A 17,090-nucleotide genomic window follows, 5' to 3' on the forward strand; every position below is an offset into this window, starting at 1 on the left:
ACCACCAGACTTGACTGCCCTAATGGGAACCCTGTATATCTGCTATTTAAATATTTGTTGTTACATTCATCTTTGAGGTGTGTGTGTGTGTGTGTGTGTGTGTGTGTGTGTGTGTGTGTGTGTATACAGTTCAATGGAGTTATTTCTCTCCTATTATATGGGTCCTGGGTATTGAACTCAGGTCATCAGGCTTGATGGTAAGCACTATTCCCATCTCAGTGGCCCCATCTATTCTGTTTACAGACGAAGATTACCATATTCCTGAGTTTTGGGAAAGCCATGACCTTCTTGAGCAAAGAAACCAGTGGTGGTACAAAGTTGGGGGCAGGATTAAGAGAAAGCAGAGTGTGCTGTCTGTGGCTGGCAACAGAGAAAAACCCTTATCACTCCCGAGCCTAAAGAACAAAGCCAGAGTTCCCAAGTAGGAATCTGAACAGAGAGGGCTGGGAGACTCATCCAGCCTCCCTGTCCCCTGGTCTCTTGAACTGGAGCCAGCAGAGGTGGGGACAGCAGCCTTGATGGAGATCATAGGGAAGAGAAAGTACAAACTCAGACGGGAAACGCGCAAATCTGCCTGGCCAGTAATCGGGCCGGAAAGAGAGAGAGCAGTGGATTGAGCCAGTTGCAAAGAGAAGACTCTTTCCTACTCTTTCTGGCTAGCGAGTGATTCTTGCCTTCTTTCTTTCTTAGGGAGGAGCACTGTCCTCTGAAATCAGATTCTCAGAATCAAACATTCCACTTGTGCCTGGACGGTCCTCAGTCTTGATGCAGAGAAACAGCCACCATATCCACGTTAGTGCAGAGCCTCAGACACAGGGGTCTGCGAGTGCCTCCCGTTCGATGCCAACCATGCCTATATCACACAGGGCCCTGGGTCTGCTGTGTTACCCGTGTTGGAAGCGGCCCATTTTATACGCCCTGTCTTCCATCAGCCTGCCCAGTGGGGTTTCACCCCGGTGTGGTAACTCACAACTGTAACCCCAGAACTTGATAGGTGGAGGCAGGGAGATGAGGAGTCCAGTCTTAGCTACTCAGAAAGTTCAAAAGAAGCTTGAGTTAGCTACATAAGACCCTGTCCCAAAACAAAACAAAAAAAAGCCAAGTCAAAAAAATCAAACAAGATGCCATCTCCACCTTCCTAGGAACCCTACTCCTCTCCTGTCTGGGGACATCCTTGGTCCTCCAGCAGATAGTCTGCCTCAGGCAGGAGGGTTACTCAAGAGGGTTACTTCTGGATGGTAGCTTTGTTCTTGGTGGTTGGCAGCTGACTGGCCCAAGTCATGGGTTGACCTCCCAGGGTATGGAGCAGGACAGAATCTAGAGGATCGAGTAAGAAAGAAGCAGTGTGGATATAGTCTTCCCATCCCATAATGAATCTGATCCCGCCCACCGTCATCTGCAGACCAGCGTATTGCCGGGAGCAGGGAAGGACAAAACTCGCCATTCATCCACCCCGCACATCTGTACGTGTGGACTGAACACAGGGATGTGGAAAATGAACGGGTAATTTCTGTGATTTGTAGTGGCGCGATCCAATAATCCCAGCACTCAGGAGGTGGAGGCGGGAGGATCAGAAGTTCAAGGCCAGCCTCAGGTAAATAACAAATCTGAGGCCAGCCTGGATGCTTGAGAACCCGTCTCCAATGAACAAAAGAAAACAAAACGGATGCCTCTTCACGGGGCTAGAGGCAATGGAAGTATCTAGACCCCTCTCTGAGTCACACAGGGTCTTATGACATTTGAAGGGCAAGTGAAATGGGTTCAAAAGAGCAAAAGGAAAGGGGGAGGGGAGAATTTAAAAAATGCCCATCTCCTCAACACTATCTTTGTGCGGGTGTCTGGGGGAGGATGGCAGGGCGGAGTCATCTGTCAGCCAAGCCTGTAGGACTCGGTTCTTGTTTATTCCACTCACATTTGGGGCCGCTGCCAGGACCCGCCCCCTCCGCAGTCACTGGAAGAACTGGAAGTCCAGTGTTCCTGCTAAGACTTGGTGCGTTTTCTTTGGCTGCTCCTAGCTGGGTGTTTGCTGAGGTCTAGCCTGGGAGGGGTCTAGCCAAGGTCCAGCCTGAACGGAGAGCCAGCCCGTCGTCGCCATGCCGGCTTGCTGCCGCTGGAGTGACGTCTTGCAGTATGAGACGAACAAAGTCACCCGGATCCAGAGCATGAATTATGGCACCATCAAGTGGCTCCTGCACGTGATCGTCTTTTCTTACGTGAGGTGAGTGGGGTGTGGGACGGGCAGATCTCTGCAGCGCTGGACAGCACCAATGCTCCCAGGGTGCAGCTGCAGGTGCAAAGCTTGCTGGATTCCACGTGGTGGTTTAAATCCGAGACACACGCTCTCATAGCTGGCTTAGAGGAAACGGGAGGAGGAAGCGGCCCTTGGCTGCAGCTGGAGCAAGCCACAAAGAAAGGGTGGCGGGCCTATGTGCCTCCCTTCAGCCTTTTCAGCTGCAGCCCAGGGACGCCAGGATGAGCAGGGCCGGGCATGCCTGAGGAACCTGGAGACACAGGCCAACATCCCGGGCTCCCAGAGTGGAGGTGGGGATTTCCCCTGGGGAGTCTGAGTCATCCTCGAGCTTAGGAGGTATAGGACCAGGTTTGGAAATGTTGTTTTGGAGCATCGAGGGGGCCCCTTTAAACCAGCTTAGGAAGTTACAGTGTGTACCTTGGACTTTGACCGATTTACAGTGTCCTTGTTCCTGGTTTTCAGTGTCTTCATTGAGCTGTATGGTGGTTAAAAAAAAAACAAACAAACAGGCCGGGCGGTGATGGCGCACGCCTTTAACCCCAGCACTCGGGAGGCAGAGCCAGATGGATCGCTGTGAGTTCGAGGCCAGCCTGGGCTACCAAGTGAGCTCCAGGAAAGGCGCAAAACTACGCAGAGAAACCCTGTCTCGAAAAAACAAAAACAAAAAACAAAACAAAAACAAAGAAAACAAACAAAGAAAAAGAAAGTTTAGAACATTTCCAGCCGATCATGGAGGCAGAGGCAGGTGGATCTCTGAGTTCAAGCCCAGCCTGGTCTACAGAGTGGGTTCCAGGACAGCCAAGGCTACACAGAGAAACCCTGTCTTCAAAAACCCAAACCCAAACAACAACAACAAAAAAGCATTTTCCCAAAATGAATCTCCCCACCCTCTAGCCATCATTTTGACCTCGCCACTGTCCCTTAGTTTCCATGGATTTATCTATTTCTCACATTTCATATCAACAGAGCCATACAGCATCCGGTCCTTTGTGACTGGCTCTTCCCCTTAGCATGTTTTCAGTGTTCACTTACATTGTCACGTGTGTTAATAATGCTGTCCAGATTCTATGACTGGATAACAGCCCACTGTGTGTAAACTACTTCATTTGTCAGGTGATGGATGTGGGATTGTTGCTATTCTTGTCATACCTAGAAGGGGACTTGTTGGGTCACGCGGCAGCTGCATGTCACTCTCGGAGGCACGGATGGGCTGCTTTGCAGGGAAGGTTTCCCTTTTCACAGCAAAATGGAGCGTGAGGGCTCCGGTCCTGCCTCCTCACCAACACCGCGATACTGTGGCTTTCTGATCATAACTAACCTCGCAGGTGTGATGTGATCTCTCCTGTGGCTTTGCCTTGTGTTTCTCAGACTATGGTAACCATGGTGCTTTTGACACGACATGCGGAGGTGCTGTGGTTTATTAAGATCGAGAGTGGCCTCTGTGTGTGTGTGTGTGTGAACTTGTTTGTGAGGGTAAGTGTGTATGTGGAGGCCAGAGGTCAACTTCCTCGGTAGCTCTCCTCCTTATTTATTTATTTATTTATTTATTTATTTATTTATTTATTTATTTATTTATTTATTTATTTATTTATTTATTTTTTCAGACAGTGTCTTTCACAAAACCTGAAGCTGGGCAGTGGTGGTGCACGCCTTTAATCCCAGCACTCAGGAGGCAGAGTCAGGCAGATCTCTGTGAGTTCGAGGCCAGCCTGGGCTACAGAGCGAGATCCAGGACAGGCACCAGAACTATACACAGAGAAACCCTGTCTCAAAAAACCAAAACAAAAAAAACAAAACAAATCAGAAGCCCTGAAGCTTACCAGTTCAGGCAGATTGGCTGGCCACTGAGCGGCAGGATCCTACAGGCTCTGCCTCCCTGGTGCTGGGATTCCAGGCACCTTCTACTATGGTCTGTTGCTGGAGGGCTTCTCTCCAGGCTCCCCAAGCCCTGCAGTCCCACAATCCACGTATAAAATAATCACTCAGACGCTTATATCACTTATAAACTGTATGGCCGTGGCAGGCTTCTTGCTAACTGTGCTTATAGCTTAAATTAGTCCATTTCCATAAATCTACACCTTGCCACGTGGCTGGTGGCTTACCGGCATCTTCACATGCTGCTGGTCATGGCGGCATCTGGCAGTCAGTCCTTCTGCCTTCCTGTCCTTTTATTTCTCCTCTCTGTTAGTCCCGCCTATCCTTCCTGCCTAGCCACAGCCGATCAGGTTTTATTTATTGATCAATCAGAACAACTTGACATACAGACCATCCCCCAGCACAGCCAAGTGCAGACCATCTCAGACACCTGCACTCAGGCCCATGGTCCTAATCATCCTCTTATGCGGACCTGCTGGGTAATGCCACAAAGAACCCAAGAAGGGCTCCCACAGGACATACAGAACATCCCACAGCAATGGTCACCTTGTACACGGTTGCCGCAGGTTGGATGTGGGTCTTTACACTTGCACAGCAAACAGCCCCCGGAGCCATTGCTCAAGCTCCAAGGTGGCCTCTGTTATAGTCCTGCTCCTGGATACATTTTCTTGGCCAAGTCACTTTAACCAGCACGCCGCTGTTTCTGTGTCCGTTCGTGCAATGTCTGGATAGCCAAAGAAGAAAAAGTCCACCTCTTATCATGGTTTTGAGGGGAGCCATCCACAACTGGTAGCTCTTTCTAAGAAATCGTCTTTGTGAGCAGAATGGATATTTTTTAGATCCATCCTCTATTTTGAGCCTCAGAGTAACCACAACCATGCTTGGGTTTAAGATGTAGAAATGTGGACTCAACCCCACCCCCTGCATGTTTTTGGAGGTGTCCATCTGTATGTGCATGTGCACACACATGTGTGTAGATGTTTACATGGGTTCTTTGATCTCCACCTTACTGTTTGGAGACAGGGTCTCTCCCTGAGCCCGAGGCTTACCCATTTGGCTAGGCTGGCAGCCAGGGAGTCCCTTCTCTCTCATCTGCCAGCACGGTCATGATAGGCATCTGCCACCAAACCTGGCCTTCATGTGAGAACTCGGGCCTTCATGCTCTGGTGACGAGCAGTTCACTGACTGAGCCATTTCCCCAATGTCCTCTGCCTCTTTGGGTCTTAGTTTTCTCATCTATAAAACAGGGCCAATCACTGGGACTACTAAATGAGCTAATAACAAAGCTATTAGAGAACTCTATGGCATTTGGCAAACCCTCGTTTGGCTTTCGTTATTATTATTAGGGGTGTTACTTTTGGTCTGTGTATTTACTATTCAGTAAATATCGATGACAAACATATATGTCAAAATTAAAAAATAAGATGCTCCTTTGACCAGCTGGCAGGGGACCAGTGGCCAAGGGCGCTGGTTAGGAAATGCTCATTTTGTGTTAATATATGGATGGTGTCCCAGTTCTCCCAGCAGTGTGACTTTGTGGCATTATTAGGTCCAGTGGAGGATTTCTTGTTTTATTTATTTAGCAGTGGGGTCTCACTGTGTGGCCCTGGCTTGCCTGGAACTAACCTGCCTCTGCCTTCTTAATGATGGGATGAAAGGTGTATGCCACTACACCTGTCCAACACACGGTTTCTTACAGCAGATCAAACAGATAACTATGAAAACTCCTTAGAACACTTAGTTCCAGACCTGGAGAGATGGCTCAATGGTTAAGAACCTAGGTTCTGTTCCCAGCACCCACATGGTGGCTGACAACCACCTGTGACTCCAGTTCCAGAGAAATCCAATGCCTCCATGGGCGCTGCACACACATGGTATACATATATAAGTGCAGGCAAAACACCACACATACAAAATAACAATAAATAAATCAGCCAAGTGTTATGGCACACGCCTTTAATCCCAGCACTGGGGAGGCAGAGGCAGACGGATCTCTGTGAGTTCAAAGACAGCCTGGTCTACAGAGTGAGTTTCAGGTCAGTCAGGGCTACATAGTGAGACCCTGTCTCAAAAACTTAAAAACAACGACAAACAAATAAATCTTTAAAAATAATAACTAGATCCGTTCCTGTGGTGGAATCAAGCCTTATGTGTGTTGAATACCCCCAAATTCAGTTACGCAGATTCGGCAGGAGAGAGCAATTTCAATAGTGTAATGACCCCGCAGTTAGGTGCCCGTCATAAACCTGAGGGATTAGCTGGTCTAGGGACCCCTCTATCAACCTTCACTCCCTCTGCTTCTCAGAGTGAATGTCTTACTGTCCCACCTGCTCACCAAGATGTAAACCCCAGGAGGGCTCCTAACGAGTCAACCACCTCTACCTTGAGATAAACGGGAAGAACGGCAGCTTTCCTTAGAGCTGGGAGAGCGCCACTGGAAGCTAGGATGGCTCTTTTGGGTCTGCTTTCTGGACAATTTAAGGGTTTCATCAAAGTAACAAAGGCGGCCTCAGCTACATAATTGAATTTGAGGCCAGTCTGGGCTGTGTGAAACCCTATCTCAATGGAAAAAAAAAATCTGTTACCAAAATAAATGGAAGAAAGGAAAGAAAGGAAGAAAGAAAAAAAGAAAGAGAAAGGAGGAAAGTTGGCAAGCAAAAACAAAACGTTTATTATATTTTCTTTTCTTTTCTTTTTTGGTTTTTTTGAGACAGGGTTTCTCTGTGTAGCTCTGGTGCTTTTCCTGGATCTTGCTCTGTAGCCCAGGCTGGCCTCGAACTCACAGAGATCTGCCTGACTCTGCCTCCCGAGTGCTGGGATTAAAGGCGTGCGCCACCACCGCCCGACTATAAGGTCATTTCAAAAGCCAGAGATCGGTGGAGAGATGATTTGGGGATTTAGAACACTGGCTGCTCTTACAGAGGACCTGGGTTCAGTTCCCAGCACACATATAATGGTTCATAATAGCCTGTAACTCCGGTTCCAGGGGATCTGAAACGTTGTGGCCTTAGCAGGCTTCTGTACATACATGCTGCACATAAACTCACACAGGCACACACACATACATAAAAATAATAAACAAGTAAGAGATCTCAGGGGAGTCTGGGGCCCGCTTGTAGTCATGGTTTGTCTATGTCGTCTCAGCCCCGAAACAGCTGTGGAGACTATGCTTCTGGCTGTTGCCAAGGCTAGCCCCTTCCTCAGTCCCAGCAGGAGCCCACAGCAACTGCTGATTCCCACTGGTGCTGTGCTCCTATTTGGTTTGCTGTGACCAGGGGCTACTGTTTGAACCAGGCCACCTGTAATGTCACCGTCTTTAATTTTATTCCACGAGCTGAGAAGCCACAGGATGCTTTGGTGCTGAGAGGTAAGAGATATTTGCTTTCTGTTGTGAATTTCGCCCCCCCCCCCCCTTTCCTGGAGACTGATCTCAGAAATACTTCAGTGGCCAAACAATGATCTCGCTGGCAGCAGCTTCTCCTGGCCCAGCCATCCTCCACTACTAGCAAGCAGTGTGTCCTTTGAAGCCTCGGGCTGTCTTTTGCTGGGGAGAGGGTGTGTCTGTGCTTATGTATGGCTTTTAAAATGCAGCCCCAGACTGACTGGCTGTTCCCCAAAAGGTGGTCTCATACCTGGAAGGCTGGGCCTCTTCTGTGAAGCTGCCTTGGAGGTGGAGAAGATACCGGATACCAAACCCAACCAACCCAGGCCCCGCTGGATGGCCTCAGGGGAAGTGAAATGTGCCATTCATCACCTTGGCCCTGGGTGATATGATAGAGTTCGGGCAGCTGGAGGATTAGACAAGGGCCACTGAGGAGGAGACCCCTGTAGGAGAAGAATCCAGTCACGTGACACACGGGGCCCAAAGGCCAGTACCTGCAAAGATTGAGGAAGCAAATAAGAAGGACAGCAAGGACATAAGGAGGAGCCAGGGTGGATAAGAGCTGGACTGTGATCCTCTGAAGAACCTATCTGTCACTGGGGAGCAGAGCCATCTGACTGGTGTACCTAAAGGCTCCAGTGCCACTGTGCAGAGAGAAGGGGACTGTGCATGAAGCAGGACCAGAATGGGGTACAAGTGCGCCCCTGAGAGACTGCTGGAGCCACCCAAATGGGCTAGAGCGGGCGGTGGAGTTGGAGAGATGCGGACCAAGTTGAGATGGACCTGCTCTGGGGAGAGGTGGCTCAGGCGTCCGGTGGATGGGGATGACTTTGTCTGACCCATGCCAGACCAAAGGGAGGCATGCTCGCTGACTCACTGGTCAGGACTGGTAAAGATATTGGGCAAGCGGCTAAAACATTCTGACTACTTGTGCTGTGAGGTCCTTTAATTCATGTCTAGCCCCAAGATGTTAAAAAAAAAAAATTCTGAAACATATAATCTCAAAAAAAAAAAAAAGAAAGAGAGGGAGGGAGGGAGGGAGGGAGGGAGGGAGGGAGGGAGGGAGGGAGGGAGGGAGGAAGGAAGGAAGAAAAAGAAAGAAAGAAAGAAAGAAAGAAAGAAAGAAAGAAAGAAAGAAAGAAAGAAAGAAAGAAAGAAAGAAAGAAGATAAGCACAATCCCTTTCTCTTTAGCTTTATGGAAGCTGTTGGGGCAGCCAGCTCTTCTGCTCCATCGTACCACAGCAGAGGTTTCTGGGTAGACTGGTGCTCACCCAGGGCTTCTGGTGTCCACTCCAGCCCAGCCTTCCCGGCTGCTAACACAGCACTGGACCATGAGTTAACTGTCTTGGGCTGGTGTGACAGTGTCTCAGAGGGGAGGCCCCGGGGAACTGCAGAAGCCAGCAGGGCCCAGACTCTGGCCAGAATTGAGCTTTATCTTGAAGGTGCTGGAAAACATGAAGAGGAGGCCGCCTCTTCGGTTCTCTATCGGCTGTGTTTTCATAATGCCTCTTTTTTTTCCTGCGTGGGTGTTAGGCTGCCCTCCGCCTCTTTGACAGGGACACGTGGGCATTTGGAACTCGCCCAAGTAACCGAAGTAATCCCCCATCTCAAAGTCCACATTCATGTGTCTCGACTCTTCCCTGATAAGGTACCATTGCTAGAGATCAGGATCGGCAAATCCTTGGCGACATGCAACAGGAAGGATTACTGATAGGATCCAGCTCTTTTAGGGGGGCAGCGGCAGCCGAGGCCCTGGTGCCTGGTTCCCACTGAGAAGGACTGTTGGTTTGGAATTGTCCAACAACCTTTACAAATCTCTTTGGTGACCAAAGTCACAGAGACAGTCGGGGCAGAGCTGAGACTGAACTTTGAACATCTTATCCAGACTTCATGCTCAGATTAGAGAGTGGAGGCGTCAGGACCAGGCCTGGCGGGAGGTCAAACGGTATTGGATCATGCAGCTGTGAACTGAGGGTGATCTGAACTGAGGAGGCGACAGGGGACAGGTGGAGTTGAGCAACATCAGCCGTATCAGAGACAGGGTTTCAAGTAACTTCGAATTCAGCTGACCTCCTGCCGCTACCACCCAAGTGGCATGCTTGCCCAGCTCAAAGGATAGGATTTGCAGTTGAAAGATCTGTGAGGAGGAGGATGGATGAGGCGTACCCTGGGCCTCCCTTCTGAGACACTGTAACACCAGCCTGATGGGTCGACTCATGGTCCAGTGCTGTGTTATCATCCGGGGAGGCTTGGCTGGAGTGGACACCAGAAGCCTTGGGTATACACCAGTCTACCCAGAAGCCTCTGCTGTGGCACAACAGAGCAGCTTCCATAAATGAGCAATGTATGACCCTTACGGAGAGAATGGGTCAAGAATGTGTTGCATTTCTGACTTGGGCAGCTGATAAGAAGTTGGTGGAATACCTTCCTGGAGTTAGTATGTTCAGGAGGAAAAGCAATTGGGGTCAAAGGCTAAGTTCTGAGCTTAAGGCTTTGAGTTTGAATGGTATATGAGGCTCCTAGCTGTGCATTTTGATTGTGTAGATATTTGCTTTCAGAGCTTTAAGATAGATTATATATCACCAGCCTATAGATGGTAATCGGAGCCGTGGACATCTTCAACTGACCAGCAAGAAAACGAAAGCAAGAAGCTTGGACCAGAGCCCTGTGTGGTGCTGACATCCAAGGGGCAAGGAGATGCAGAAGTTCCCAAGGGATTCAGAGATGGCGAGGCCAGAGAGAGCCAAGGAGGTCAGGAGAATGTAGTCTCCTCGAGGCTGAGGGAAGAGGAGAAGGAAGCGGTCCATGGCCACCAGAGCCGATCATGGCATCTGTAGCATGTCTGTCGGACCGGGAAGGGAGTGAGCTGGCAAAGGAGGCACCGGAGAATCGGTGGGGGTGGGAGCCAGACTGGAGTGGGTGGAGGAGTGAATGGAGATGCGGAAATGGATGTGGTGACTCACTCTTTCAAAAGACTGGCCTGCACGGGAGGAGCCAGGCCCTGCACGTGGTGGAAGAATGTGGGGAGGAGGAAGCCTGTATTTTTTAAGATGAGGAATCATACTTAAGTGCAGATGGGAAAGAGATGGGGGGAAAGAGGGAAAGGGGTGGCGTAAATGACAAACCACCCCGGTCATTGTCACCTTCACTGGCACCAGCTAGCTACCCCAGGGCAAGCTTGCCGGGGCCCCCTTCTTTCTGTAATCACGCTACAGCTCCGTTCTGTGCCCTTCTCCTTCAGAGGGCTTCTCGCTGCTGCTACATCTATCCTCATCGCCATACCGATGCCCAGGGTACCACCCAGACCCTTCACCGCCTCGGCCACCCCCATGCGACCATGCCCTTATCTGTCAAGACCTTTGTGAAAGGCCGGGTGCATGCTTTTGCTTTGCACGAGACAACGCCGCCTTCTGTATTTTGACCCAAGGAATTGAGACATAAATGTGCATGCCCTTTGACCTGGCGGTTCACCTCAGGAGGAGTGTCTTTGCTCAGAGAAGTGTCAAATGCTCCTGGCAACATGAGAGGGGGTAGAGGCCGCAAAGGCGGGAGCCAGGTCCTGGGGCTAGCTGTGGAGTAAACCAACGTGAAGGCAGGCCTCTCTCTGGGTTTGTCTTTCACTTAGAGTTACCTTTGCTCAGAGCTCAGGGTTCCTTCTAAGAGGCAGGCCGACTTTGCTGAGAGGCACTTCCTGCCCGGGGAGCTGAGAGAGAGGACCTTCTTTCTCATCATGCTGTCTGCGGACCAGCTCTGTAGCTACACATCGGTGAAAGTCCTTCATATCCAAAGCGTCTGGGTTGGGACTCTGAAGAAAATCTTTCTAGTGGCCATCTGCCTCTACATTTGGTGAGTCAGGCCAGAGCCAGTGCCAGGGCTTCAGGATCAAACCTCCCTCTTCACCTCTGGCTTCACCTCCTGGCTACCTTCTCTTGGGCCAGACGGGTCTGCAAGGGTCTGTGGGTGATTCTAGCTTCCCCTGTTTCAGGTCTCTTGTGCCGGCCAGGTTCTCCAGCTCTTTCCCTCCCCACCTCTCCATCTTACCCATTCTACCAGGCACAGCTAGATACCTGGCTCCTTAACACTGTGCTTGCTCCAGGGCCTGGTGACTTGTGTGCGCCTGGATGCACTGAACATCAGTTTCTTAGAGCTAATAGTCACCAGGATTAGAGATTAGAGAATTGTGACCTCATTCAAGGACTGAGCCCATGGCCCAGAGAGGAAGCTTGGTTTCTCTTGAATCATCACACAAGGTCAAGAGTTCATGACTAGATTGATCATTAGACTGTTCTTTCTAACGGGCAAGAGACTGCAAACTCTCTTTTCTCCTTTGATGCATCTCTAGGATGTGTTAATAGAATTTTCATGCTCACTGGCTGGTGGTGGTGCACACCTTTAATCCCAGCATGTGTTCAGGCAGGAGGCAGAGGTAGGCAGATCTCTGTGAGTTCAAGACCAGCCTGGTCTACAGAGTGAGTTCCAGGACAGCTAGGGCTACACAGAGAAACCCTGTTTCGGGGGAAAAAAAAAAAGAATTTCATGTTTATTACGACACAAAAGCCCATTATATTTGCAAAGCCTTTATGATTTTTTTCAAAGCCTTTATGATTTTGACAGGGCTGGATTCTATTAAAGATAATCATGTGTTGCACGTTCTGGAATGGAAATGATGCATCAGACTGAGCTTCCCAAATTGTAGAACATGTGTTGTTCTGGAGGGATGTTGCAAGGGATAACCTGAAAGAACATTGCAAGTGTTTTGTATGTGTTTTGAGACCGAAGAACGCTGATAACTGTATTTGTCTACAGGGTTCTATCAAACTGTGTATATCATACATGTTGAGTGGGTCCTGAACCTGGATTTCTAGCACCCACACCTTAAAATAAACTGTTCCCATTTTGTGTTCATATGCCACAGTGTGCATGCTCATGTGCCTTGGTGTGCGTGTGGAGGTCAGAGAACAACTTTTGGAAATCAGTTCTCTCCGTCCCTCATCATGTGTGTGGTTCTGGGGATCGAACCCAGGTCGCCAGTCTTGTTGGCAAGTGCTTTAACTCACTGAGCCATCTCTCCAGCCCAGTTTCTTTCTTCTTCCATCGATGTTGAAGAAACACTAAAATGTGCTATGAATAATATAATACCTACGTGCTACTGTGCAACTTTAGAAACTTAAGCATACTAATCCAGCTTTGCTCCCTGGAAACTCATCCTTCATCCCGTTCTCTTTCCCCTGGTAAATATCATTGTGAATTTGATGTTTGTCCCTTTGTTTTGATATTTCTTTTTTTTTTTTTTTTGGTTTTTCGAGACAGGGTTTCTCTGCGTAGCTTTGCGCCTTTCCTGGAGCTCACTTGGTAGCCCAGGCTGGCCTCGAACTTACAGAGATCCGCCTGGCTCTGCCTCCCGAGTGCTGGGATTAAAGGCGTGCGCCACCACCGCCCGGCTGTTTTGATATTTCTATAGACATATGTCTATATCTATAAAAATGTATGATTTTTTTTTTCTTAGATAAGTTTTCTCTATGTAGCTCTGGTTGTCCTGGAACTTACTCTGTAGACCAGACTGGCCTCGAACTCAGAGATCCACCTGCCTCTGCGTCCTGAGTGCTGAGATTAAAGGCATGTGCAATTTTTATCTTACCTATCAAGGTAAAATTCATATAGCATAAAACTGACCACTTGGGGGGGGGGGAATAAAGGAGTATTTTAAAGTGAACACATAGGTGGCATTTAACACATGCTTGGTATTATATAATAAATGCCTTTATCTGCCAGTATATTTTGTCTTTTGTTGTTGTTTTGTTTTTCGAGACAGGGTTTCTCTGTGTAGCTTTGGAGCCTGTCCTGGATCTCACTCTGTAGCCCAGGCTGGCCTCGAACTCACAGAGATCCACCTGGCTCTGCCTCCCGAGTTCTGGGATTAAAGGCATGTGCCGCCGCCGCCGCCGCTGCTGCCACCACCACTACCACCACCACCTGGCTATTTTTGTCATCTTAAAAGAAAATAATATACTCATTAACTGTCATTCCCCATTTCTTCTCTCCTGCCACTATCCATCTTCTGCCCCTATAGATTTATTTTGCATATTTCTAATAAATGAAATGACCTGCTGGGTGTGGTGGTGCACGCCTTTAATCCCAGAGAGGCAGGAGGATCTCTGTGAATTCAAAGGTCATCCTGGTCTACACCAGGACAACCAGGACTACATAGAGAGACCCTGTTTCAAACAGACAGAACAAAAAAATCTAACGAGCTGAAATAAGAGCAAGCAGAGCTGAGGTGTTCCTGAACCCTGGGACGGAGCCAGTCAACCCACCAGGAACGGGACTGAGTTGAAATTCTGTCCATCGTAGGTTATACTAAGGGGCGGGATGGGGTACAGCTTCTGGTCCCAGTTTGCAGGGACAGAGCGTCACAAGGAAGCAGGTCGCTGGGCAGAAGCAGCTCCCACGATCACAGAGGCTGCAGCCCACACCACCGCCCTGGGTTGTGAGAAAACCACTGACACTTTTTCATCTGTCCTCAGCTTTGCTTTGGTGAGTGACAAGCTGTATCAGCGGAAAGAATCTGTTATCAGCTCCGTGCACACCAAGGTCAAAGGGATCGCAGAGGTGACCGAGAATGTCACGGAGGGTGGGGTGCTGAAGTCACTGCACAGCGTCTTTGATACCGCAGACTACACCTTCCCTTTGCAGGTGAGCACCAGGCAGCTGGCGCCAGGGATCTAGCTCAACTGGTAGAATGCTTGGCTAGCATGCATGAAACCCTGGGTTCAATCCCTGGCACCCCATAAAACCAGTGGGAGTATAAGCCTGTAGCCCCAGGAGGTCAAGGATGGAAAACTGGGAGTTCAAGGTCACCCTCAGCGGCACAGTGAGTTTGAGGCCAGTCTGGAATACGTAAGACCTTGTCTCAGTAGAAAAAAAAAAAACGTCGGCTCTATTTAGAGCCTATGAAAATCCCAACTGAGAAAACCTAAAAATTGCCAAACTGGGTCACAGCCAGCAGCTCAAAGAAGATGCGTCTTTGCTTTATCGAGCCCTACAGGGAGGGCTGCTGGAAATAGCACATCCTGGTCCTGGCGCAGTCCAAATGGGATCTGATTCACTCGCGGCGGCGGCGGCGCGCCCGTGCGCATGCGGCATGCGAGCGAGGGCGAGCGGCTTTAGAAGCAGGGCCACCGCAGGGCCAGCTCAGCGAGGATTCAGAAGGGCAGAGAGCTTGTCGATTGCATCTGCTTGTGTGATGACCTTCTATCACTGAAAAGGCCTCCGGGAGAAGGTTCTCGAGTCTTTCTCAAGAAAGGATGTGGTGACGGAGAGAGAGAGAAAGGGTGGAGGTCGCACCGGCCGGCTGAGGCTACAGCGCGCAGGAGAAATGAAAGCGATTCACCAAAAAAGGAGAAATAAAAGCGAGGCCAGGGAGTTAGGAACAGATGGGGGTGGGAGGAACAAAAGAACCCATGTGCAACCCTGGGGAGCCAGAGCACTTGGCAAAACCATCAGGCCCAGGCTGCTATTAGTTTCTAGCTAGAAACCATAAAAGCCACTGATTGCCCAGGTAGTGGGAAGCCCCCACAGCCTTCCATTAAAGCCCGGAGAAATCTGAACAGCTTGCCCAGGGTGCGGCCCACACCCCACCTCCGCTTCCCCAGCTCTCCAGAGCCTCCATTGAATGGGATTTTACTGTGTCAGGAAAATAACACAGCTGCTTTTTGAGGCTGGCTCGGAAAATGACGGCTCCCCACATTTGAAAGCTCTCCTGCCCCCCCCCCCCCCCGCCCGCCCGGTGAGACAATTCCTGCAGCTTTGATGTTAAACCCTTGGCAAAGTCCATGCTGCCCACGGCTGATTTCTAGAAGCTTCTCAGAGTACAAAGGCTCGCCCCCGGCACTTAGCGAAACATATGCTGCCTAAGGAGTTCTGCTCCCCAAGGTCTTGCCTTTACCCCTCCATTTCTCTCTGCAGGGGAACTCGTTCTTCGTAATGACCAATTTTCTCAAGTCAGAAGGCCAAGAACAAAAGCGGTGTCCTGAGGTAGGTAGGGAACCCTCTCAGAGAGGCCGAGAGGGAGATGCATTCTGGGAAAGAGATCTTTGTCTGCTCTCCTTAGTCGAGGGGCCTGTGTGAACACCTGCTCTTACCTTCCCAGGCTCTCTGTGCAGCTCACAATAACATGATTCCAGGCATGTGTGTTATTTCACATTTCCTCAGAGCCTCACAAATTCAGGAGGCCCTGTTTTACACAAGAAAACACTTAAGACATTTCATGGTACACTACCAGCCCTCAGAAAATGTGCTGCTTGTGGAACAAAAATAATCACCCAGAGCAGATGAAACCCAAGGCCTCCCTCCACGGGGGTACTGCCAGCCTGGAGGGTACCACATGACTCTGGGAAGGGGAGTTTAGCCGACCTGCAGCCTGGCCTGGGTCGTTCCACCTGGACATGTGCCTCCTCCCTTTGCTTGTCAATATTCACACTGTCTCTGGTCATCTCAATAAACGCGGCCAAGCCCTAATGTACACCTGAATATGTATGGCTTCTTCCAGCTCTTCAAACTCCTGTGCACCTGCAGGGGTTCACACAGCTTGGTTTAGTCTCAGTTCCGTCGTGGGCTGGGCTCAGCTGGGTGACTGGCTTTCTGTTGGTTTGGCTCCTTTCTCACAGAGTCTCTCACAGAGTCTCTCACAGAGTCTCTCACAGAGCTGTGGTTGCAAGGCCGCTGCCCTTAAGCATCATTTGGCAGCTCAAAGTGCTGGGCACCTCTTCACTTCCGGGGACTCTCGAGGGCTTTTCTCTTCTCGGAGTCTTTCCACATGCTTCCTCCAGAAGAGTAGCCAACTTTCCAAACTGCAGCTCAGGGACCCCAGAGCCAAGAAGGGGCCGAGGAAGGTCTAAGCCTGGAGCTGGCACCGCGTTAGTTCTGTGAGTTCTGTGATCACACACAGGCCCAGTTCCAAAGGGAGGGAAATACTTCATCTATCGGTCAGGAGAGTGACCGGGACTCTCTCCAACCCATGCGACCAACACAAAACTAATGTTGTTAGAGTTTCTTTTACAGACAAGAACAGAATTGGTGTATCTTTTTTCTCAGGAGTTCCTAATAGTTGATAATGAAAATCACAACTGCCCAAAAGCCATAGTATATAATCATTCATTCATTCACTCATTCATTCATTCCCACTACGATGATCAAGACCTGTTATGAGTCAGGCAGGTAGTTAGGCTATACAGATGTGACCAAGGCTTTGCAGGTAAAAGATTGATAGTTGAATTTAGGGGTTACCAAGAGGAGAACCCAGGGACTTGGTGGGCCATAGAAAGAAAATAATCCAGGTAGTAGAGAGAAAATGAGTCTGAAAACATAGAACTATTCATTGAGCAAGGACTACATGCTAAGCCCTCTTTCCAAAATTACTTCCATCTTCAGAGCATCCCTACAAGTCAAAGCGCTTTACCCTCCTCTAACAGATGAGCCAAACACAGCCTAGAGGAAGTGAAATGACTTGGCCAAGGTAACACAACCCACGGAGGAAGGTGCTCTCACAGAACACAGGAGTACCCGGACTCAAGGCCTAGATC

At 49.6% G+C, this 17,090-nt stretch overlaps 1 protein-coding gene across 2 annotated transcripts in view; it reads left to right on the top strand.

Annotated features, from left to right (window-relative positions):
• Positions 1-1,881: 1,881 nt before the first annotated feature.
• P2rx7 (purinergic receptor P2X 7) overlaps positions 1,882-17,090 on the top strand; it is a 39,761-nt gene continuing 24,552 nt past the window's right edge. The window contains exons 1-3 of one of the 2 annotated variants that reach the window (XM_006970743.4): positions 1,882-2,218; positions 14,034-14,202; positions 15,475-15,543. In XM_006970743.4, coding sequence (XP_006970805.2) covers positions 2,094-2,218; positions 14,034-14,202; positions 15,475-15,543 — 363 coding nt within the window. In that variant the 5' untranslated portion in view covers positions 1,882-2,093. Of the gene's footprint in view, positions 2,219-11,111; positions 11,356-14,033; positions 14,203-15,474; positions 15,544-17,090 lie in introns of those variants that run through there. The other variant, XM_015996643.3, reaches the window with a different exon arrangement.

The sequence above is a fragment of the Peromyscus maniculatus genome, chromosome 23, assembly GCF_049852395.1.
Source record: "Peromyscus maniculatus bairdii isolate BWxNUB_F1_BW_parent chromosome 23, HU_Pman_BW_mat_3.1, whole genome shotgun sequence".
NCBI classification, from domain to species: domain Eukaryota; kingdom Metazoa; phylum Chordata; class Mammalia; order Rodentia; family Cricetidae; genus Peromyscus; species Peromyscus maniculatus.